The sequence below is a fragment of the Odontesthes bonariensis genome, chromosome 5, assembly GCF_027942865.1.
Source record: "Odontesthes bonariensis isolate fOdoBon6 chromosome 5, fOdoBon6.hap1, whole genome shotgun sequence".
NCBI lineage: Eukaryota > Metazoa > Chordata > Actinopteri > Atheriniformes > Atherinopsidae > Odontesthes > Odontesthes bonariensis.
This window is the reverse complement of record NC_134510.1, coordinates 37,719,161-37,743,523: the sequence shown is the minus strand read 5'-3', so window position 1 is coordinate 37,743,523 and position 24,363 is coordinate 37,719,161. Positions and strand designations below refer to the sequence as shown.

The window sequence follows — 24,363 nt, the reverse complement described above, 5'->3', positions numbered from 1 at the left end:
TAAACCCAACTGGATTAATCTCTCCTTTTAAGTGGCCATCAGGTACCACATGGACACAGTTTTTATGATTAAATAAGATGAGACGAGCCACATTACGGCTGAAACGCAGCAGGGAAATGGGTAAGTTTGAAGAAGAAAGTTTTAAAGCTATTTGGAATATTGAATCAGACATTAAGGTGAGAATTCTTGCTTTGAAAACAGAAGTGAGAGTTGTTTATTTTGAAACTGCAGCGAGAGCAGAGGGGAGAGTGGAAGAATCCCACAGAATGTCACATAATCCATTTCTATTTCACTTTTCAGTTTTTGGTTTCAGGCTCAGCGGGGCATCCCCACACAGCCAGAGCATGTTCTCATGGATCATGAAAATGTCACCAACTTTCTCCCACTTTACTGCTCTCAGCTACATGCACACACACACACACACACACACACACACACACACACACACACACACATACACACTCACAGAAACACTCACTCACTTATACGTGCAACATGAGAGACGGATGGTCTGGATGTGGGTTGCCAGGTGCTGTCCCCACTCAAAACAAGGGAACAAACAACTTTGCATCACAGCTTCCTGCGTCCTACCTGTAATAGTAAAGAGTCTGAAGAACCCACAGGTAGCTCTTCTAAAATGTCTTCACATAATTTCCCAGCAAGAGCGGGTTTCAAAGTTAATATGGCTCAAACCAAAGGTACACTGGAAAAAAATGCCCCTCCAAAAATAAGTAAAAAAACAACAAATAAAAGACGTTTTTGCTTGAAATAAGCAGAAAAATCTGCCAATGGAACTAGTGAAAATCGGCTTGTCAAGATTTCTTGAAATAAGATGTGATATTTGGGACTTTTGAGATAAAAGTGATCTTGAAATTAGCTTAAAAACCTCTTCAAATGTAAAACAAAGCTTATTTATATGAAATCCGACTCAAAAAGAGATGTTTTCAAGACTTTTTCATTTAACAAGATATTCTAGATGTATTGTATTGCAACAAGTCCCTATATCTGGCTGAAATAGTACTTGTTTTGTCTTATATTAAGTGTAATGAGATATTTTGACATATTTCCAGCCAATTTACACATGCTGTTAAACCCTAAACGTCTGCTTTTGTTGAAACTGGTGAAAACACATATCAGACAACAGCTTCTGCGAAGATAAAGGATTTTACAGCTGATCTTCTTTGTGCTATTTCAATGTATCATGGAGCCCCGAAAGAAGTGAGAAGTTTAAAAACTGTAAACTCGTTACAGATGCTGAGGAACACGCAAAAATACGTTAAAAAAAAAAACAAATAACAACAAATTTGCTTGAAATAAGCAAAACAATCTGCCAATGGAACTAGTGACAATCGGCTTGTCCAGATCTCTTGAAATAAGATGTGATATTTAGGACTTTTGAGTTAAAAGTGATCTTGAAATTAGCTTAAAAATACGGAGCCCCTTGAGTCTTAAGGTGAAATATATTGGGGTGTCGAGAAAGCGTGCACCCGTTTTAAAAAGCGCGCTCTCATTTAACCAAACCGTGCTCTCCTTAAAATATAGCAAGCGCACGTTTACCTAAATCGTGCGCTTGAATTACTAATGTCGTGTACTCGCTGTAATACAGTCGTACTCACGTTATATCCCTCGTGAGCACAATTTACTGAAACTTGTCTTCACTTTGCAAAGTGCGCGCTCATTTAACCAAAACGTGCTCTCGTTGAAATACAACGTGCGCACGTTTACCTAAATCGTGCGCTCGATTTAGTAGTTTCTGGCTCTCGTTGTAATAACAAAGTTATATACCTCGTGACCACAATTTACTAAAGCGTGGTCATGATTCACAAAACGTGTTAACGTTATTTAAGAAATGTATAGCCTAATTAAAATTGGCACAAGTAAGCAAAGCGTGGCCACGATTCCACACTCTCATAACATCATGAGCCAAATTTACCAGCAGGATATGATTCTTCACCATTTTGAAATGGACTTAATCAGGGTTTACCATGGGCTAGGTATGGAATACAAGAATATTCTTTCAACCTTGGCGTCCAGTCATGGCATCATCATGAGCCTAGTTGACTCAAAGTACTTCACACACCCTCACCTGTTCTCAAGGCTGCCTTGTAAGGCGCCCAAGTCAGGGCTGTAGCCAAATGAAAATCCTAAAATATTTATTTGCATTCGTTAATTTTTTCCCCAGGATGAATTGAACAGCATCCAAGACACATGGAATGCACATCGCATCCGTCCGTCCAGAAACCCAGGTGTTCCGGCTGGAATACCGGATATAATGCACCTGGCTCCGCATCTGTGGGGGGCTGAAGATCATCTCTTTCCTCTCGATGAAGCCAATCTGACCGTCTGCAAGTGGAAATGCACCTTCCTCGACTCCATACCATGCGACATCGATGTATTTGATTTTTGCACAGGCATAATGCAAGAACGAGGGTTACAGTTGACAAACAGTCCAGACCAAGCACTTGAATTATACATTACATTAAGGGACACTGTTCGTCCCATAATACTTGCTTAGGCATACATTCGCCATAGCACAATGCACTTACTGTTCCATTCCAAGCAACTTCCAAATAGATTAAAAAGGTGAGATGCTCACACTGTAATGGTAACAGATTTCGTGGCCACAATTAATACAACGCGCGAACGTTTCAAGCAATTTGGATTTATTGTTGCCATACAGAATGTCGTGGGCACGTCTTACAGATCGTGGGCACACTTTTGTTTATTGTGCTCACAAGGTATATAATGTGGGCACGACTGAGGGGCAGTGAGCGCACGGTTTTAGTAAGACGAGCGCACGGTTTATGTATACGCGCGCACGCTTTATTTAGACGAGCGCACGATTTAATAAAGCGAGGGCACACTTTGAAAAGTGAGAGAACGCTTTCTTGAAACCCCCTGAAAAAGATATTGTTTGATCTCCACCGGGCTCCGTATAAAAACCTCTTCAAATGTAAAAAAAAAAGCTTGTTTCATATGATATGTGACTCAAAACAATTTGTTTTCAAGACTTTTTAACTTAACAAGATATTCCAGATGTATTGTCTTCAAACAAGTCCCTATATCTGGCTGAAATAGTACTTGTTAGGCAGTTGTGTCTGATATCAAATGTAATGAGATACTCAATGAGAATAATATAGTTGGTAAGATTTAGATTTTTTCCATTGTGAGTGATGGATCAGCCCGAGGCATTTTTAAATATCTGAGTTATCTAACTAAATGTTTGACTTAGTTTTCCTGGAAGAAATGCATGTTTGCTCACCCGTCATACATGTCAGAGTCATGCTTTGCTCTGAGGAAAGGAGAAGTAAAGAGAAGGTGGAAGGGACTTTGGATCATTCACTGCTACGATAACATCAGGAGCGCAAGCACAGACATGTTGTTGCTTCATTCAAATGATGTGAACAGGTATTTGTGCTCAGTGGCACCGTGGGAATCCCCGGGGGTTTTGATGAGAGGACGTAGGTGGCTCCTTCTCCATGAAGGTGTTTTCCTTTTCTCTGCTGAACCACTGAAGCTTCTGGCTCCAGGGACTGAAAGTGTTTTAGGTGTTTACAGTGGAAACAGCGTTTGTTCTGGCCTCTACTTTACATTCATCCAGCAAAAAAGAAAGACTCTTCTATAAAAGTTGAACGAAATAACTTTTTTTTTCTGATGCAAATTTGACTTTTTATTTGGATTGTTACACAAGAAAAACACAAAATGCTCAGAATTATTAAGAAGACCCAGCAGGTGTCCAAAACTAGGTGCAAAACTCTGCAAACAAAGATAAAATGATCAGAGTGCAAACAGCCAAAACCGAAAAAACATTTCCGTTCATTAAACATGATTTTCTCCTAGAAGAAAAAAGGGAATCGAACCTTTTTCTTGAGCTGGTTTGACGCTCTTCGTGTGGCCGGAACAAGCTGAGTTTTTCAGAAATGTTGTCACCAGCTCAGAGTTCACGTCACGCTGTCGACCTGAGAGAAAAGCAGTTAACTTTGTGACTTTAGCCGATGTGCTTCTGCAGAGAAGAACATGTGACACTTTAAATGAAAATACGGTGGAAATGATGATTTCTCATGTAAAAGGGTGGACGCACGGTTTTGTGTACTTATTGTTATTGTGCAACTAATGTACACAGCATCAAAGTGCACTGCTGACACCACACGACTCCTGAGTATTCACTCTGCCTGATGAACGCAGTGCATAAACTGTGTTGAATTGTTGGGAGATGAAGAATGAGTTGACATCACTGTCTCCTTAGTTTTACACACTGTTTTTGGGCTAAAGCTACATGCAAGTTTTCTATAAAATACAGAAAAACAAAGAGGTGGAAACTGAAAAGTTCCGTCAGTTGCACAACAGGCCAAACAGTAACTGACTGAGTTCCAGCAACTGGGGTCAAACATTGACCAAACTACTGCTGAATAGATACAAAAAAACAGATCAAAGTAAGGCAAAGCAGATGCTATATGCCAGCTTTTTTTTTCCTTCTTTGTTTTTTGTATCTTTATTTTTTAGGGCTGGGCGAGTTAACTCGTTTAATATTTAATAAATATTTTAACGCAGATTTTTTTTATTTAAAAAAATAATAATAATTTTTTTTTGGTGGGCTTTTGTGCCTTTAATGGATGGGAAAGTTCAGAGAGACAGGAAGCAGGGGGCAGAGAGAGGGGGAACAACACGCAGCACAGGGCCATCCGATGCGGGACTCGAACATATAGTCCTCGCCTATACCCTCTTGTACATGGGGCGCCTGCTCAACCCACTACGCCACGGACCACCCCTGTTTTATTATTTATTTTATTATTGTAAAAGTCTGTTGCTCACAGGCTTTTATTTACTAAAAGTCTGCTGCTGTCTGCTGTGGAACCGGAAAAGAAAGTAATCGGCGGATCCACCAAACATGGAGAAGGGTACGGAACTTTTACTCGGCCATTTTCATGTTAAAGTTCTTCCAGACGGCGGAGTCGACAGAACCAAAGTCATCTGTAAACACTGCCAAGTTGAATTGTCTTCTCAGCGTAGTAGTTCCAGTCTAAAATATCACTTAAAGGCAAAACACACAACTGATAGCAGCAAGTCATTCAAGGAAACAGACAGTGGAGCGAGGCTTCTACATAAAAACTACAGAAAGATGCTGATGTTAAAAGTGTGTTTGCACAACAAATGTTATGGCACTTTCATTCATATGGCAGCACATTTAAAATAAAGCTAAATGCTAAAAGCTATACACTACTTTTGGATTCAGTTTTGGATTCTGCGTACAATGCGATCAATTGGGATTAATCAGGGAAATCATGTGATTAATTAGATTAAAAATAAGATATTTTTGGGTAAACTACTCCTTCACAGTGACTTACTATACAGCATTAATCTGCTGAGGGAGTCCTCTGTGTCTGTCTCTTTAAGGGGGGGCTCTATTTCCTGAAGAACAATGCAGTCAAGGCAGTTGGCCCACGAGCCGCTCCAGAGCAGGGTCCTGCGCTGTGGCCTCCCTGCATTAAAACCCAAGCAAAGCAGCAAGGAAAATGTGACACGACGTGCTTTAAACACAGAAAACAGCAACAACAAAGAAAAAAGCATGTGTGTAGTAAATAGCAGTGTGCCTAGCATTAAACCCTGGGGAATTCCACTAGTCACCAAGGCCAGAAACAAAGAATTTTATGTATATATTCCCTGTCTCATAGAAAAAGCCCCACTATCAGGATGTTATAATCCATGAAGGCTGCCTGCTTGTAAAGATGAACTGCTGACAGAAAGTTTTATTGAGGGTTTTTTTTTGCATATGAAAACTCTAAATCAGAGAAGGTTTTTTCCCAACTTGCTAAGAATATGGTTCTGGAAAATTGATTTTCTTTTTTTATGTATAAACATTAGCACAAAAAAATCCCATCTTAGTATAAAAAGGATTTCAGCATTGAGTTGGCCTGGTTTATCTGTCCATTTCCCCCTTCTGTGGTTATTCTGAGGCTCTCTGGATGCAGATGGGTACAGATGTTACCTTCCAATGCCAGGTCATCTCTGTCTGGCTGTATATGAAAGGTCCAGTTTTGTTTTATGCAGTCATCTCCCCTGAAAATACACGTTAGAAATTTTAAAAAAGTAGGCAGTTTCACTTTTGAAACATGCATTCACAACTTCTTCTATTGTAGTATCTGTTTCAGGGCCTGAGTTTTACTCTCATGACACCGGTTTCTTTAAATAAGAACAATGTGAAATTCACATTTTATCACATTTGACACCGCGACTCATCAGCACTTTGTCTGTCATTACATTTGAATAAAGCAGCTAGAGTTTATGCTTATTTTTAAAGTTGTTTTTTTTTTTAAGCTCATCTATCAAAAGGAAAGAAATAACTCAGATGACCAAAGAAAATCGGCGTGTTGTGTAAAATGTTAGTAAAAATCAGGAAGCGTGTGGTTTTTTGCATGTAGTGAAGAAGCAGAGATAAGATCAGCTACAGTTTAGTCAAGCAGGTTGGTGGTTGAGCAGCATTTTACTGCTGGAAACTTTACAGGTGATGCAACATTTTAACACGTTGGTTCTGATGCTTTTACTTCAGTAAAGAATCCCAACAGTTCTCCAACCACCGGATGTTAGAATGAATCAAATGAATACCCAAAAAACACACTTAGATTATAAATGTAGGTTCAAATAATCACACAATATACAGCAAACTAGTATTTAACATCACCTTTAATATCATTCCTATCACGTAAATATCTTATTGAAATAGCTTCCTGTTTTCGTAAATGAATCTCTCTAAAGGTTTTGTTTTTATTAGGGCTGGGCGAGTAAACTTGGTATTATCGCGTTAACTCGTTAATTATTTAACGGCGATAAAAATTTTATCGCACATTAACGCAGGTTTTATTTATCTATTTATTTTAAAAAAACATTTTTTATATTATTATTTTATTTTGTTTTATTATTTATTTTATTATTGTTCAAGTCTGTTGCTCACAGGCTTTTATTTTGTAAAAGTCTGCTGCTGTCTGCTGCGGAACCGGAAAAGAAAGTAATCGGCGGATCCACCAAACATGGAGAAGGGTACGGAACTTTTACTCGGCCAATTTCATTTTAAAGTTCTTCCAGACGGCGGAGTCGACAGAACCAAAGTCATCTGTAAACACTGCCAAGTTGAATTGTCTTCTCAGCGTAGTAGTTCCAGTCTAAAATATCACTTAAAGGCAAAACACACAACTGATAGCAGCAAGTCATTCAAGGAAACAGACAGTGGAGCGAGGCTTCTAGAACAGAATAGAAAAATACTTTATTCATCACCCAATGGGGGAAATTCAAATTAGTCAAGTAGCTCAAATTTTTTTTAAATATTTACAAAAATGCTGATAAAGGGATAGTTCGCCTCTTTTGCCATGAAGCTGTGTAACATCCCATATCAGCAACATCATTTATGAACATCTTCTTACCCCCTGCTGCGTCCTGTGAGCAGAGTTCCAGCCTCGTTTTGGTGTTGATGAAGGTAGTCCGGCTAGTTGGCTGGGGTTTAAAAAATAGGTCTGACTTTTTCCTGAAGAACAATTTTGTGATGCAAATGTATTACTCTTTTGAACGCATATTGTTTTGAGAAGCAAGACGCTTTATTTTTTAAACCCCAGCCAACTAGCCGGACTACTTTCATCAACACCAAAACGAGGCTGGAACTCTGCTCACCCCCAACCCTCATAACGTCCACGCCTTGTAGCGGTGTGAGGGCTTGCGTGTCTCAATGACCCCAAGAGCTATGCCAGCTGGAGTGCCTCAATGCTTAGCATCCCCGGCAGGGTCACCCATGCTGGACAGGTCAAAGGGTAGAGGCCAGACAAAATGTGGACCACCTCACCCCGGAGGTAAAAAGGGTTAGCGTAGGGCCAACTACCCTATCTAGAAAAATACATAAGTTACAGAAGCACCGATGATAAGAATCCAAGAAACACAATCATGGGAAAGGAAGGGCCTCCAAACAGGAGGCTTATGACGCAGGGCAGTGAAAGCCGAAAGGAAGCTGCAAGGCCGACTCCCCTTCTGACACCCAAGACAACCATAAAGATAGGTACATGGAATGTTAAAACAATGTACAAAACTGGGAGATCAGCACAAGTAGCAAAGGAAATGAGGGAGTACAAAGTCTCTCTACTGGGGCTGAGTGAAACAAGATGGCTACAGGCAGGAAAGATTAGGCTAGCAACAGGAGAGATGCTACTGTATTCTGGTCACACAGAAGATGGAGCACACCACTCAGAAGGAGTCGCCCTGATGCTGGCAAAGGAAGCACTGAGGGCGCTCATTGGCTGGGAGCCGGTCAGCTCACGCATCATAACGGCCAAGTTTGCTACAAAGAAAAGCAACATCAATCTGAATGTTATACAATGCTATGCTCCTACAAATGACACGGAAGAGCAGAAGAGGCAACAGGCCAAAAAGGGCTGGCTAGACACATGTGAGGAGGTCTTGGGCAAGACGAAACAACATCACAAGGAGTGGATGACCTTCCACACTATGAAGAAGCTAGAAAGGAGGAAACAAAAGAAAGAGGTATTGAACACAAGCCGGACAAGAGCAGAGAAGGCAAGGGCACAGGAGGCCTACAAAGCAGCAGACAAGGAAGTTAAAAAGAGCATCAAAAAGGACAAAAGAGACCACTTTGAGGACCTAGCCAAGCGGGCAGAGGAAGCTGCAGGGAAGGGAAACCTGAGGGAGCTCTACCTGACGACAAGAAAGCTAGCAGGTAAATTCCAACAAGTAGAGAAACCAGTTAAGGACAAAGAGGGCAACCCACTTGGGTTGAGGGATGTCGTGAATGTCAAGCTGCGAGATGAACAGGCAGGTTTCCAGAAGAACAGGTCCTGTGCTGACCAGATTGCCACCCTACGCATCATAATAGAACAGTCCCTGGAATTGAACTCTCCTCTCTACATCAATTTCATAGACTACGAGAAGGCCTTTGATAGCATAGATAGAGACACCTTGTGGAAGTTGCTGCGGCACTACGGGATACCAGAGAAGTTTGTATCTCTAATCCGGAACACATATAAGGACATGAAATGCAGAGTAGCCCATGCAGGACAGCTAACAGAGAGCTTTAATGTGAAGACAGGAGTACGTCAGGGATGTTTACTGTCGCCATTTCTTTTCATACTGGTTATTGACTGGATTATGAGGACTACTACTAGAGGAGGGAGAAATGGGATCCAGTGGACACTTTGGACACAACTGGAGGATTTAGATTTTGCCGACGACCTGGCACTCCTCTCACACAACCACAAACAAATGCAAGATAAAACAGCCCATCTGGACAGAACATCAATCAGTACAGGACTCAAGATCAGCAAAAAGAAGACTGAACTCATGAAGATTAACATTACAAACAGCACACCAGTCACAATTGGAAGGGAAGAGGTGAAGGAGACAGAGTCCTTTGTGTACTTGGGAAGTGTGGTTGACCGGCAGGGGGGCACGGATAGGGATGTAACAGCCAGGATAGGGAAAGCAAGAGCAGCCTTCATCATGCTTAGGAACGTCTGGGCCTCCAGAGTGATTCGCATAGCCACCAAACTCCGGATCTTCAACTCCAATGTCAAGTCAGTATTGCTCTACGGATCCGAGACATGGAGAACCACAAAAGCAACACAACACAGGATACAAACATTTATAAACACTTGTCTGAGAAGGATCTTTAAGATTAAGTGGTCAGACAAGATCAGCAACCTGGAGCTGTGGGATAGAGCAGGACAAAACCCGGTGGGAAGCCAGATCCTCAAGAGAAAATGGTCTTGGATAGGGCACACCCTTAGGAAGACACCATCCAGCATCACAAACCAGGCTCTAACCTGGAATCCACAGGGTAAACGAAGGAGAGGAAGGCCAAAAAACAGCTAGAGAAGAGACACGGAGGAGGAGATGAGGAGCATAGGCAACAGCTGGCAAGACCTAAGGAAGAAGGCCCAGAGACGAGTGCAGTGGAGGACAATCATCGGTGGCCTATGCTCAGGCATGAGTAATGGGCCTAAGTAAAGGAAGTAAGTAATATGGGATGTTATACAGCTTCATGTCAAAAGAGGCGAACTATCCCTTTAAAAGTGTGTTTGCACAACAAATGTTATGGCACTTTCATTCATATGGCAGCACATTTAAAATAAAACTAAATGCTAAAAGCTATACACTACTTTTGGATTCATTTTTGGATTCTGCGTACAAATGAGATTAATCAGGGAAATCATGTGATTAATTAGATTAAACATTTTAATCGTTGCCCAGCCCTAGTTTGATAGTTAGTTGATTAAAAAGGATGCAGGTGACTGAAGATGTAGGTTTCTTTACGCTCTGTAAGACTGCATATGTGTGTTTGATTTCCTCTCCTCACATGCGCATATGTCCAGTCACCAGCAGAGCATCATTGGCTGTTTTCTCCATAACGAAGATCAAGTTGTCGAAGGCTTTGAACTTCTCGATGTGAGCCTCTTTTGAACTGACGGCTGCCTTAAAGTACCATGTTCCCAGAAACTAAAAGAAAGAGACACACACAGAGAGAGAGAGAGAGTCAGAGTCAGCATGGCAGTGTGGGGTGGCAGCGCATGAATGAGACCGGAAGCTTCTTCAGATATAAGCCCACGGCCAGCACCAAAGACCACTTATAGGAAGAACAGAGGGGGTGGAAAATGCATTGTTTTAGTGGCAGGTCGGAACATCAGTTCAACCACAGCAACAGAAAACAGCAGTAAGATTCACACATTACTGCAAAGTCATCCGAAGTAACGGCCCGCCATCACACACTCTCAGAAATAGGGCTACAGTACGAGTCCTTTATGTCCTCTGAGGTACAATCTGTACTAATGTACCCCCTAGGGTTAATTATTGGACCTAAAGGTACATGTATGTACCTTATTGAGGGTCCAAAAGGTACATATATGTACTCAAGTGGTAAAAGGTGCATATATGTACCTTTTTGAGGGTCCAAAAGGTACATATATGTACTCAAGTGGTAAAACGTACCTATATTTACTTTTTGAAGGTCCAAAAAGTACATATATGCACTCAAGTAGTAAAAAGTACATATGTGTACATTTTTTTCTACATGCTGGGGTACAATAGACAGTTTGTGTAAGGTACAAACCACAAGGGTACAAAACCATGCCTTCTGAGGGTACTGCCCCAGTGACATGCATTGTACCCCTAAAGGTACAATTCTGTACTTTATTTTCTGACAGTGTACCAGCAGGGTTCCTCAGGCAGCTGTAGAAACAGTTAAACCTTTTCTTACCTGCTGATGGTCGACGTCGTTAACAAGCAGCTGCTCGTGAACCGCGCAGGGAACGGCTGCCTGATGTATAACAGCAGATAAATGCCAGAAGTAAGACAGGGTGTTATTTATCATCACTGCAGCTTAAATCGGTGTGTTGAGATGGAACTATAATCAAAATGCCTGTAATGGCTCTATCTGACTGTGTGATGTTCCAACATGTCACCTAAATAGTGTGGGTGTTCGTAAATGATTAACTTGTGTACCGCAGAAGGGATCAAATCGAGTTGCATGTGTCCTTGAGTGCAAACTTTTTGGGGGTTTTAAATACAAATATTTATGGTGAAGCGGATCATACATTCACACTGCAAAAAATCAAAGTCTTACCAAGTATATTTGTCTCATTTCTAGTCAAAATATCTCATTACACTTAATATCAAACACAACAGCCTAACAAGTACTATTTCAGCCAGATATAGGGACTTGTTTGAAGACAATACATCTGGAATATCTTGTTAAATGAAAAAGTCTTGAAAACATCTTGTTTTGAGTCACATATCATATGAAACAAGCTTTTTTTGACATTTGAAGAGGTTTTTAAGCTAATTTCAAGGTCACTTTTATCTCTTTTTGGAGGGGCATTTTTTCCAGTGCACACTGCGAGATTTATTTGTGCTCCAGAATCCTCTGAAAGGAGGAAACCCACTTGAAACGCACTCTTGCTGAATGAGTCACCTTCATGTAGGAGGTGAAATCTCCTCCACAAAGCAAGATGCTAATTTTAGAAAGTCTTGCTAAACTGACAAGCTTCGGCCCCGACTTCCCTTTCTGAAACACTTCCAAAGCATGAGCTGTGCTGGTTGTTTGCGTTCAGTATCACTCCCTCAGCTGGTAATCATTAACTACTGGTTAACTACTGGGAACTGGCGTTAACTGTGTTCATCCATCATAATACGCTTTGGGTAAAAGAGTAAGAGGAGCTAACAAAGGCTTTATTTCTGTGATTGTTAAATAAACCTTTGATTCATTCCAGCCCTGTGACTCTGCATTAGATTAACTGTGTATGGTTTACAGCATTTAGTCTTTTGGACATTTATGCATATTTTAATTTTAATATATTAAGAAATAATAATTCTCTTTATGTACAGTTATGTAAAAAAAAAAGTAAACCTTTAAACTGTAGGAATTTAACACACAAGTATTAAAATTAGGTCAATTTAACCATATTACATATTCTCCAGGAAAAAGTCAGACCTCACAATCGCTTGGCCCTATTTTCTCTCTCCCTTCGTATCACTGCCTGCTGTGCAGACCGAGCAGCAAACACCGTAACAGGCGCGGCTGTCGGCAGCAGGCAGTGATACGAAGGGAGAGAAAATAGTACCAAGCGATTGTGAGGTAAGAGCAGGGGGTAAGAAGATGTTCAGAAATGATGTTGCTGATATGGGATGTCATACAGCTTCACGTCAAAAGAGGCGAACTATCCCTTTAAGATTGATCTCCAGTAACTCTTATGGTTATACGGATGTTTGGACCAAACATTTCCCTTTTTCAGGGTTCATGTGGGTCAGTGGTTCCCAAACTGTGGTACGCGGCGCACCGGGAGTTTTTTATTTTTTATTTTTTTTATTTATTAAGGCGTCACACTTTTATGGAGGACTGTTTATGAAGGAGACTCCAGTTTTGTGATGAATGTTACATGAGTTAGGCCTGTTAATGTATTCTTAAAAAGAGAGAGAAATGAGTTATGTTCATGTATTCTTAAAAAAAAGAGAAATGTTACTTGTGTAAGTTAGATAACAAGGAAGATTATTTTGATTTAGGATTTATGCTATTTTGGTTAATTATTTATATTTCAAGAAAATGTTTTTTATTCTTATGTTGAATTCAACTGAGGTTAAAAAAAAGAGAGAAAGTCTGAGAATTTTATGTTCAAGTTAAGGATATTAAATGAAATGATTTTCATGTAATAACCACTGTGTTGCTCTACTTTTGGAGAATCATCGCACGCGTTGTATGTGTGAGGGGGTACTCAGGCCAAAAAAGTTTGGGAAACACTGGTGTAGGTTATCAGGCGCTTCTGTGTGTTCTCTACTTCCTGCCACTAGATGGTGCCAAACAACAAGGTTATTAGTGTCTGATCTTCTCCAAACTTTAACACCAATTTGAAATGACTGAGAAAAATTACACATACATACGACCCCACTATTCCTGGAGGGCCGCTGTCCTGCAGGTTTTAGATGTTTCCCTGCTCCAACACACCCGATTCAGATCAGTGCATCATCAGCAGGCTGCTGCAGAACTGCACAATCTTTTGAGGAGATCCATTTCATCTGGATCAGGTAGCATCTAAAACCTGCAGGACAGCAGCCCTTCAGGACCAGACTTTGGACTAAATAATGCCCGAAAATGTAACTGATTTGATGTGATATGTTGGATTCACGGCTGTCTTTTTATGGCAAAAAATTAGGTCGATTAAAAGGTTTTGAAGAGATACTCATTGCGCGGCTCCTCAGGCTTTAATTGGTGGTTTGCATTCGCACAGTAGCTTATAACAATGTGGTAACAATAACAATCATTTTATTCAAATAACACACAGCAAATACTGCACAGTATTAAGTATTTTTATTAAGTTTGTGTTTTTTGTAGTATGAAGTATTTTTATTAAGTTTTAATTAAGGCTTAATGGTGTTTCCTAAAGGGGGCTCACTGTTAAACCTGGCAACGCAGCCCGCTTAAACCACCTCACACCTGACCACAGTGCACGCTAGCTCTTTTAGCCAGCGGTTTTTAATTAAAACCAGCACAAAAACCATGCTCATCCTGAATGTCTCACTATGATTACAACAACAAACTACAAATACAACATGAAGAAAGTCGAGGACATGCACGCCAGCTTCCGCTCATCCCAGTATTAAGGTAAATGTGTCTGAATTGAAAATGTATTGGCTGTGTTGTTTCTTTTTTTGTGGGATGTTTTATATGTAGAAATGCATATTTACAAAAGGGGACTTTAGTATGTTGTGGTAAAAGTGGCTCTAACCTTGATTTTGCTGCCAATGTGGCTCTGGTGAGAAAAATAGTGAGTATCACTGGTTTAAACAATGAAATAATTCAAGATGTTTCTTTTTATTTGATTTAATAATAATGTTAGTGTTACTGGTTCTGCCTCAGGTGTGAGAAACAAGAACATTCTGAGTTTCCAGAACGTTCCCCAGAATCAGTTTTTCTTTTAATACAATCAGGCCGAGCACACATTTAATTTTTTACAGACGTGTTGGAAAGAATTACATCGTACACAACTTTGCAGGAACTTTAATTTTCCCAATGAAAACCAAAAATAAATTCTCAGAAGTTCTTGTTTTGCACCTAAACACAATGTGAATCTATCCAACCAGCTACATTAGTTTTGATAAATGGGAAGAGTTTGATTATTAACTGACATGTTTCTCTCACATCCTGGCCTCTCTGTGTGGCGTCACATCAGCACCTGAACAGCTGATGGAGGCTCGTTGCCCCCCCGGGGTAAATCCACCTACGACTCCCCCTTAAGCACCGACACCAACTCCCCACTCTCCTTCAGCTCTTTGATAATGTCCAGGCCACCGATCAGCTCCCCTTTCACGTAGAGCTGGGGGTAAGTGGGCCAGTTGGAGTAAGTCTTGAGCCCCTGTCGCACCTCTTCATCCTGCAGAATATCAAAGGTGTCATAATCCACCCCGGCGCCGTTCAGGATCTCCAGTGTCTGCCTGCTGAAGCCGCACCGGGCGGCCTCCTTGTTGCCCTTCATGAACAGCATCACCGGGCTCCGGTTGATGACGGTCTTCAGCCGGTGCTCCAGGGTGACGGCCCTCGGGCAGGTGTTCTGCAGCTCCCCGGACTCGGCCAGCTCCTTCACGATGTCCAGCCCCCCCAACAGCTCCCCGTTCACGTACACCTGGGGGTAGGTGGGCCAGTCGGAGTAGGTTTTCAGCCCCTGTCGGACCTCCTCGTCGGACAGGATGTCGAAGCTGCTGAACTGGATCTGGTGCTCCTTGAGCAGGGCCACGATCTGCCGGCTGAAGCCGCAGCGGGGCTCCTGCGGGGCGCCCTTCATGAACAGCATGCAGGGGGCCGCGTTGATCAGCTTCTTCAGCCGCTGGTTCAGGTCTGCACCGCCGCCTCTTTCGGCGGACCCATCGGGACTCGCGGTCACCGCCAGCCGCTGAACTTTCTTGGTCAGCTCCGGGACGTGCGCCCCGTCGAGCCGCTCCACTTTCTCTCCAGCCTTGAAGAACAGAAAAGTGGGGACGGATGAGATTTCGTACTTCTCCGACACCTCCGGCACCGCTTCCGCCTCCAGCTTCACGAACATGGTGTGGGGTTGCTCTTTGGCCAGCTCGGACATCACTTCGTTCATCTGGCCGCACTGAGGGGCCCAGGCAGCCTGGAAGTGCACCACAACCAGGCGCTTTCCAGCTTTAGCCAGCACATCTTCGAACTGCTTTTGGGCTGTCACTTCCACGAGATTCGCCATTTTTTTTCTTCTTCTTCTTCTTCTTCTTCCTCTTCCTCTTGTAATTTATTGGCGGTTAGCATCCGTAATGTTGCATTACCGCCACCAACGGTACAATTATGTAACTGCGGGTGTGGAGCGTCGACGAAGCAGTGACAAAATAAAATAAAATAAAATAAATAGACAAATAATAAACAATTCACTAAATAAAAAAATAAACTAAATCCTTTCAAAAAGTCCTGTAGTCTTTAAGAAATTAAACACACACTTCTCCTTCTTCTTCTTCTTGTAATTTATTGGCGGTTAGCATCCGTAATGTTGCTTTACCGCCACCAACGGTACAATTATGTAACTGCGGGTATGGAGCCTCGACGAAGGAGTGACAAAATCAAATAAAAAAAAATAGACAAATAAATAAACAATTCACGAAATAAAAAAAATTAACTAAATCCTTTCAGTCCTTTAAGTCCTGTAGTCTTTAAGAAATTAAACCCAAATCTCCAAGCTGAGGGCACAGAAAAGGAAAGTAGTCCCTCAAGAGAGAGCCTGGTCTCCCCCAGTTCTCTAACCTCCTCTAGCAGAATACCTCTTTCTATGCTGTACGCTTGGCATTCTAACAAAACATGATGGACAGTCTCCATTTTCCTGCAGTTAATACAATGACCTGTGGCATGCTTGCCAATGATATGAAGAGTATGATTCAGCCTAGTGTGCCCTATCCTAAGCCTATTTATTACCTGTTCTTCCTTACGACTGCAGCTACACTGTCTTCTAGTGGGAACCTGCTTTTGTACTGTAAGGAGTGTGGATCACATGTTTATATATTATATATACCTATATTTATATATACTTATATATATATATATATAGCCTATATATGTATGTACACCCATATCCACATATACACCCTTATATCTACATATGCCTACACTTTTACATAGTCCCTACTCATATACACTCATTTATATAATATAATAATATAATTTATTTTCTATGTCCGATGAGTGCAGACTTACATATTTGTTCAGCGAGAAGGTGTTTTATTTAGCCCAATATGTGTTGGAAGCTTACCAACAGCGCAGGAGCGCGCTTTATGTTTGAGTGGGGTTGTTGTTTACTGAGGACTGTATACGCTGGATTATCAATTATGAAGATGTCCTTTTGACTATTGCTTTTTGTTGCTTGTGGTGTGTCTTGTAAGCCCATGCGGGCTGGGCACCTTTTAAACAATAAACAAACAATAAACAATAAACAAAACAAACAAACATATATAATTTATATATACTAAATTCTATTATACAACCTACACTGTTTCAAATAATAAAAAATAACCTGATATCCTCTGATTCCTGATTCTTTTTGCAATAAATCTACTATATCCAATTTCATTTTCATCCTACTAAGATTTCTAATTAAATTATTTCTCTGAGCCTGATAATTCCTACAATATAAAATAACATGTTCAATTGTCTCATCTTCTCCACACTCACATTTCCCTGACTGATGTTTTCCTATCATATATAGGTTTTTACTCAAACCATTATGTCCAATTCTAAGTCTTGTTATAATTGCCTCTTCTCTCCTACTTCTTTCTGATCTGCTCATTTTCCCTATTTTCCTTTGTATTTTATACAACCAACGTCCTTTTCTTTCTTCCTCCCATAACTTTTGCCATCTTTCTTCCATTTTTTGTTTTATAATACCCTTTACCTCTTTTACACTCAGTCTTACATTAATATCAATCAATACTCGTTTTAAACTCTTTTTAGCCATTCTATGCGCTGCGTTTCCGGTTTCCCCCTCCGACGTCATATCCGTTTAGCTTTGGTAGCTTATGCTAGCAAGTACCAGAGCTGGGACCCAACGGGAAGTGGTTTGCTATCTGATGATAAGAACCAGCTGCATACACTGGATAATATAAGAGTTGTAGTGTGACTTGGAAGGTAAGCGGTGAGCAACATCGTGTTCGTGGAAAAAACAAACGTTTCTTTCTGTTTGTGAATTGTTGATCCGATTTCTTAGGCGTAGTTTCTTGTAGCATTAGCTTAGCCGTCCGGCTAGTTTAGCGGGTCGAAGTTAGCTTAGTTGCAAACGTCTGCTTGGCTTTTAAGTTATTTAAAGCTCAATCCCGCTAGACGGACATTGGTTAATAATAGTCCATTGTGTTCCGTATCGTTAACAGGCTTTACATTGTGCAGTTTTCAGTCATGAGAACACATGAAAGTACATATTAAGTGCCGGTGTCCGCAGCAGGATTTAGCTGCGATGACTTCACTTAGCTAACATTAAGTTAGCTAGTAAACAGCCTTCTACCTAACTAAATAGTCTTACTGACTTACGGAATAGGTCAGTGCTACCCGTAAGACTTTGCTGCTCTCTTTTTTTTTAATCTTACTTCTGTGTCTTTTTCACAGTTAAATGGCCACACAGCTTTTGTAAGTATCGTTGGATCGTTTTTCGAAACAACAACATTGTGTTGTCTGATGTGAATTTGACGATGATGTTTCTGATACTTGCAAGTTTCCACAAGTTTTAACTCGTGGATAGATTTGCCTTGGGTCAAACAGCCAAAAACAATACGAAAAACAACACATTCTTTCATTATTTACGTCCTTTTAATTATGTTAGAGATGATGAAAATAGAAATATTATTGTTGATAGGAAACCTTTTACACAACATTGCAAGTTTCTTTACAAAAGTTAATAAAATCAAACACAGGAGGTAAAACAAGGAGGTCAGAGATGTTGATTTAGGAAAAAAAAGAGTACGATTACTAACAGAATAAATTGCTGGAAAATAAGACAAGCAAAAAGCATTTGGCCTTCTACACAAAACAAATTGAATACACTTTGAGGTTCAAAAGACTGCTGTTTAAAAACCGATGCTTGCAGATGTGATGCTGTGGGCCTGTGCTGGTTCTCTGGTCCATGGAAAGCAAAACAACAAATTGATAAATCATGTTTATAAGCCAGTATAGATGCAAATGAGTGTAACAAATCAGTTGTGTTAGAAGAGATTTCACTGACGCTGTGTCTGCATCAGATTATTTGTCCTTAAATAAAGAAGTGACCAATATATAGTCACACGTGCAAGATACTCCACTCAGACTTAGTCACAATATTGATTTAAGAATTTCTTATCAGAAGGGTGTTTATGAAGAAATGAATATGAATTTGTGTGTAGTTATCATCAGACGTGTTTTTGTCCTTAAGTGTCTGGTATCTTCTGTGCGTTATGATACAGAAACACAATGGAAGAACAACCTTCAGACATAGAAGTGACGGTCAAAACTCTAGACTCCCAGAGCAGAACATACACCGTTGGCGCTCAGGTAAAAAAAAAAAAAAGACCTTTCTGCTTCATGTTTTTAAAGTAAATGCTCTTTTCTTCACCCCCGCTCTGATCATGATTTGCCTCTTTTCCGCCATTTTGTAGCTGACAGTGAAGGAGTTCAAGGAACACATTGCCCCTTCGGTGGGTATCCCTGTGGATAAACAGAGGCTGATTTACCAGGGAAGAGTTCTGCAGGATGAAAGGACGCTCGCAGATTACAGTGAGTCATAATGGGATTTTTATCTTAATTCACCTGCGGCTTAACAGTTGTCTTTGCTCTCTATGCTTCTTTTCTTTTTCTTTTTCCAAAATGGTTTCTCATGTCTTTTTATATACTTGCTCAATAAATGGGGCTTAACCAATGATTAAGTAAATGAGGAATATATCCGAAAGTCAAATTTATTTGAATTAAAGATTGCTTAATTATCAAATCAAGTCAAATTTATTTGTAGCACATTTCATGTACAAAACAGTTCAAAGTGCTTCATATAAAATAAAAGCATTGCAGCAGGGAGTGGAAGAAGCATTAAAAATACATAAAATAAAATAAAGAGAAACAAATAAAATGATTAAAAACAAGCAACAGTCCAGATAAGTTCAAAGATATCGTGCAGATTTCATGCATAGACACATGAGAACAGAAATGTCTTTAACCTGGATTTAAAAATGTCTCCATTTGGTGAGAGTTTAATCTCCACTGGCAGTTTGTTCCACTTGTTTGCAGCATAACAGCTAAATGCTGCTTCTCCATGTTTAGTCTGGACTCTGGACTGGACCAGCTGACCTGAGTCCTTGGATCTAAGAGCTCTGCTGGCTTTATATTCTCTGAACAGATCACAGATTGTAAACCATCAGCAGGCTTTTAAAATCTATTCTGTGACTGACTGGAAGCCAGAGTAAAGACTTTAAAGCTGCTGTGATGTGTTCAGATCTCTTAGTCCGGGTTAAAACTCCAGCAGCAGCGTTCTGGATGAGCTGCAGATGTTTAATGATCTTTTTGGGAAGTCCAGTTAAAAGAGCGTTACAGTGATGGAGTCTGCTGGAGATGAATGCATGGATGAGTTTCTCCTGGTCTGTTTGGGAGAGGAAACCTTTAATTCTTTCATTTATTTTATTACAATGATTTGTGAAGATTTGAGTTTACAACTGACTCCTGCTGTTGGAGGAAAAACAACACGACCCATTTCTGATGCTTCCAGCCATTCTGCTGGACTGTTCCCTGCCTTTTTTAACAGTAAACTGTTGTTGTTGCAGATGTGGGTGGAAAGGTGATCCACCTCGTGGAACGGGCCCCCCCTCCACCCTCCCAGCCTGGCTCGGGATCAGGAGGCACTTCGGCTGACAGTGGGCCGTCGTCGTCCTCCCAGGGAACGTCGCAAGTGCCTCCGCACGATCGCAACGCTAACAGCTACGTGATGCTCGGAACGTTCAACCTGCCCGTGAACATCATGGACCCCCAGCAGATACAGGTAGGCCCGCTTTGGTCGGTGTGTTTAAAGTGAACTCCAGCTGGGGCTGTCACAGTGACGGCATGGTTGTAGCATTGCAGTGCTGATCGGCTGCTGTCACAAACAGTTTTTATCTTTTTTTTTTATGATTCATTGTGCATTTAAATGTTAGAAAATGTTTAATAAAAGCAGTATTCAGTTTTGTCATGGGGCTCGCTGGACTTAAATCTCCCCACCTGGTCCGTGGTCGGCGGTGCGCAGCAACGTCTTAAGGTGTTAAGACGGAGAAACCCCCCCCCCCGGAGACGCTCTCCATCGCTTGCGTGCGTCGGCCAACATTTCTATCTATCTATCTATCTATCCGTCGAGGAGACGGATACTCACAGAGACTCCAAGGGTTGTGATTGGTCGGCTAACAACATAATTTCCGGAATCTCTTTTCCGGTTTAGCTCCTTCCTCTCAGAACAACAACACCGCCATTTTTGAAAGAGTTTACTGTGTGCCGGTCAACATTTGGTCAAAATTATTTGCATTTCAACATCAACAAGCTCCGACTCCAACAACAGTCTTTCTCTCTCGGTCGCCATCGCTCACTGTGAGGAGTGGAACGAGCCGGAAGGTGAACAATCAATCAGCGACTTTCACCATAGACGTCGCCAGATTGGGTCGTTTAACGTAGCGCCGCCTACTGATCGGGAGGTGAACTGCCTTGCGTATCCAACTGCCCCACGGAGAACTTCGAAAGAACGGTATAAGGAGACGGATTGACGGATAGAGACGGAGAAGCATGCCGAGGCCTTTAACCTGTTACTGCACGCTGTACCGTCAGCGGTACACTTGGGATTGGAATTGGGCGGTATGCACTTTAGTTCAATCCTGAAACGCCATCCCTTAACAAGTATATTCATGCCATACACCGTTAGAAAGCTGAGATTCACCCGATTCATTCAAGACCATTTCAAATGCACTCATCGGACATTCAACCGAATCAAATGGTTGCTCACAGCGATAACAGTAACAGACGTTAGCTCAGCTAGCCTCTAAGCTAACGTGTTTCAGTGTGACATCTCAACCTACCTTTCAAGCCTTGCTGTTATCCACCAAAACCTTTTCGTGACTCGGGGACACCTTGTAAAGCTTGCCAAGTATCCATGGTTATGAAATATGAAGTCCTTTTTCTTATAAACTTAATCCTCTCCTCACAATGTTGATGTATTGTCCAACCGCAAAACGTACTTTGGGCGACTAAAGACGCAAAAGTAACTTATCTAGCTGGCTCCGAGTCATATGCCAGTCCATTGCTTACAAATTACTCAATGTGGAGGTGTGTCAGGTACTGTAGCTTCGATTGACACCAGACACAAACCAATCGGAGCATGGTTAGTGGGCAGTACACGTCTTGAAAGCCAATGAGGACACGCGTCTTCACTTCCCACAATACTACTTAGAATGACAGTAGTTCCAGCCAATGGCGATTTCCATGTAAATTATGTTGATAACCTTTTAGCCAATAGTCTAAGGTTTCCAACAGTGTATGGGACTATACTATCAAGCTTGTATGTGCCAAAACAAATTCATGCGTTATCGATCATAGGGGAAATGCCCCGAATGGTGCGTAACGTGCATAATGTAAATGCGTACAGATTGTTGCATTGAATCATAACACACAAAGAGATTTGCGATTTTGATATTGGTTTGATATTGTAATTGATACTGCAATAGATAGATAGATATTATATTATATTATTGTTTGATTCTGGTTATACAGCTTTGGTAACCAAGTGTCCTTTTGGAGACTCCAAAAAGGAACTAAGGAAAACGCATAGACATACCTGTTGAAAAATACCTCTGAACAATTAATTTTTTGGTCTTTTGACTCCAAATTTGGACTGCATGAAGTCAAGACATGTGGCTCTGACCTAGCTGTGTCTATAGAGGCCTAGAGGTCCCTGAATGGCTTTACCCAATTTAATGTATAGGCAAACATATGGACGGGGAAACAACCCCATCATTCTAACCCCTCCCACTCTGGGTCAGTAAGACACAGCATCACACAGACATTTTTATAATATTCCTGAGAGTGTTACCTTTCCAATGATACCAGACACATCTCTGAGTCTCAAAAGATGTGGGATCTGTGCTTTTTACAACTTGGGCATGTCGTTTTGGCAAAAAACGTGAAAATGGGGGGCGCGCAGTAAGGGGTTAAGCTGTCTTGGACTCCTGCCGTTGCCTGTGACGAGACAAGATGTGGGTCCCTGGTGCTTAACTAGGCTACAAGTTCTTGCTATTGACCAGATGTCCACAGTCATTGTTCTTCTTATATTGTTTTTATGCCTTATATTTCGTATTGTTACTCATGTAGAGCACTTTGTTTCAGCCACGACTGTTTTAAAGAGTAAATAAATAAAGTTGAGTTGAGTCCAGGCAGGCTGCTCCTAAGCCATAACAGACTTAAGCCTGACGTGGTTTCCCATCATATGACTCCTGGTCTCCGGTTGCCCCTCAGAAGCTCATCAGTTTCTGATCATCAATCAGTCGGGCAGTTTTTCCTGTGCCTTCCGATAGCAAACTCTTCTCCCTTCCCTTCCTCCGCTGTAAACACGAGGCAGGATTCTGCATTAACCATTACAAATAGACTTTCTGTTTGGGTGAGTGGAAGTCTGATGGAAACAAATTAGATGCATTCATTTATGTTTCCATATGGAAAACTGTTGTTTGCTAGCCGTGTACCAGCCAGTCATGCTGCTTTGTGCCGAGTCTGTCTATCACAGGATTCATTCACAAAGTGTGGAGCGATTATACTCTGAGATTTACAGTCTCAAACATGCATCGTGTGCAACTGGCTGAAGTTGGGTTTAAAATGTCTTTCTAACTACCTAAGTTTGCGGGGAGAAAAGGCAACATGACTCGACAACACAGTGAAACGACAAACGAAAGCGTCTCTGGGTCGGTTAAAATTAGTTCCCCAAGTACGCAGACGAGTAAGTTTGAAATAAATCAAGTTACCGACTTATTTTGGGGCGTATCGGTTGAATTCTGGTTCTTCGGTTGACATGACCCAGTCCCTGAGGATGCTGCACATCACCACACAGTGAATTCCCTCATCACAACAGCCCTGATTCCACCAAATCCAGATTTTACACATCAAAGTCTATTGATTAGTTATGGAGTGGTATCAAATGGACTGTTCAGAAATTAGATAATTGCCTCATGAGTCATTTATTGTATCAGTTTGACTGTGTTTCCCCACTGAAACCTCTTTACACTCATCAAAAAAACCCTCAGACACCCACTAAAAACCATTTATTTGTGTGTGTGTGTGTTTAATCTGGATTCAGTCTTGCATTAAATGACAGCAGCGTTTCTACGTTTTGTTTTTATATCTGCTTCAATTCTGTGAAACCAAACATCCGGTTAGATGTGATACTTTGTCAGAAGAGAGGTTGCAGCTCACTTTCTCTGCACAGAAACTCCCGTTTACAGACATCAACACATCTGACAGGAAAGCTCTGAAACAGGCCGCTTTTTGGTGAAAAGATGACATTCATAAAAGCCTGTGAGCAACAGACTTTTACAAAATAAAAGCCTGTGAGCAACAGACTTTTACAAAAGAAAAGCCTGTGAGCAACAGACTTTTACAAAATAAAAGCCTGTGAGCAACAGACTTTTACAAAAGAAAAGCCTGTGAGCAACAGACTTTTACAAAATAAAAGCCTGAGAGCAACAGACTTTTACAATAATAATAAAAGCCTGTGAGCAACAGACTTTTACAATAATAAAAATAACGAGTTAACTCGTTATTATCGCGTTAACTTGCCCAGCCCTGGTAAAAATCCCAGCTTTTACAGGCTCGTGGCA

General features: G+C 41.2%; 3 protein-coding genes across 4 annotated transcripts in view; 1 reads left to right on the top strand and 2 right to left on the bottom strand.

Moving 5' to 3' along the window:
* Window positions 1-3,682: 3,682 nt before the first annotated feature.
* On the bottom strand, window positions 3,683-11,359 carry apom (apolipoprotein M). The gene is made up of 6 exons (XM_075466843.1): window positions 11,246-11,359; window positions 10,349-10,488; window positions 5,987-6,057; window positions 5,346-5,480; window positions 3,861-3,959; window positions 3,683-3,756 (listed from the first exon to the last, which is right to left on the bottom strand). Exons 1-6 carry the CDS (start codon window positions 11,357-11,359, stop codon window positions 3,743-3,745), a joined length of 573 nt encoding a protein of 190 aa, XP_075322958.1. The 3' UTR covers window positions 3,683-3,742.
* A 3,164-nt stretch (window positions 11,360-14,523) lies between these two features.
* Window positions 14,524-15,791, bottom strand: glrx3 (glutaredoxin 3). Its single transcript, XM_075466842.1, has one exon. It carries the CDS (start codon window positions 15,738-15,740, stop codon window positions 14,760-14,762), a length of 981 nt encoding a protein of 326 aa, XP_075322957.1. The 5' UTR covers window positions 15,741-15,791; the 3' UTR covers window positions 14,524-14,759.
* Window positions 15,792-17,535: 1,744 nt separating this feature from the next.
* bag6 (BCL2 associated athanogene 6) overlaps window positions 17,536-24,363 on the top strand; it is a 29,180-nt gene continuing 22,352 nt past the window's right edge. Inside the window, exons 1-5 of one of the 2 annotated variants that reach the window (XM_075466319.1) lie at window positions 17,536-17,662; window positions 18,134-18,154; window positions 18,964-19,051; window positions 19,156-19,273; window positions 20,308-20,522. In XM_075466319.1, the coding sequence (XP_075322434.1) occupies window positions 18,138-18,154; window positions 18,964-19,051; window positions 19,156-19,273; window positions 20,308-20,522 (438 nt within the window). In that variant the 5' untranslated portion in view covers window positions 17,536-17,662; window positions 18,134-18,137. The remainder of the gene's footprint in view (window positions 17,663-18,133; window positions 18,155-18,963; window positions 19,052-19,155; window positions 19,274-20,307; window positions 20,523-24,363) is intronic. The other variant, XM_075466320.1, reaches the window with a different exon arrangement.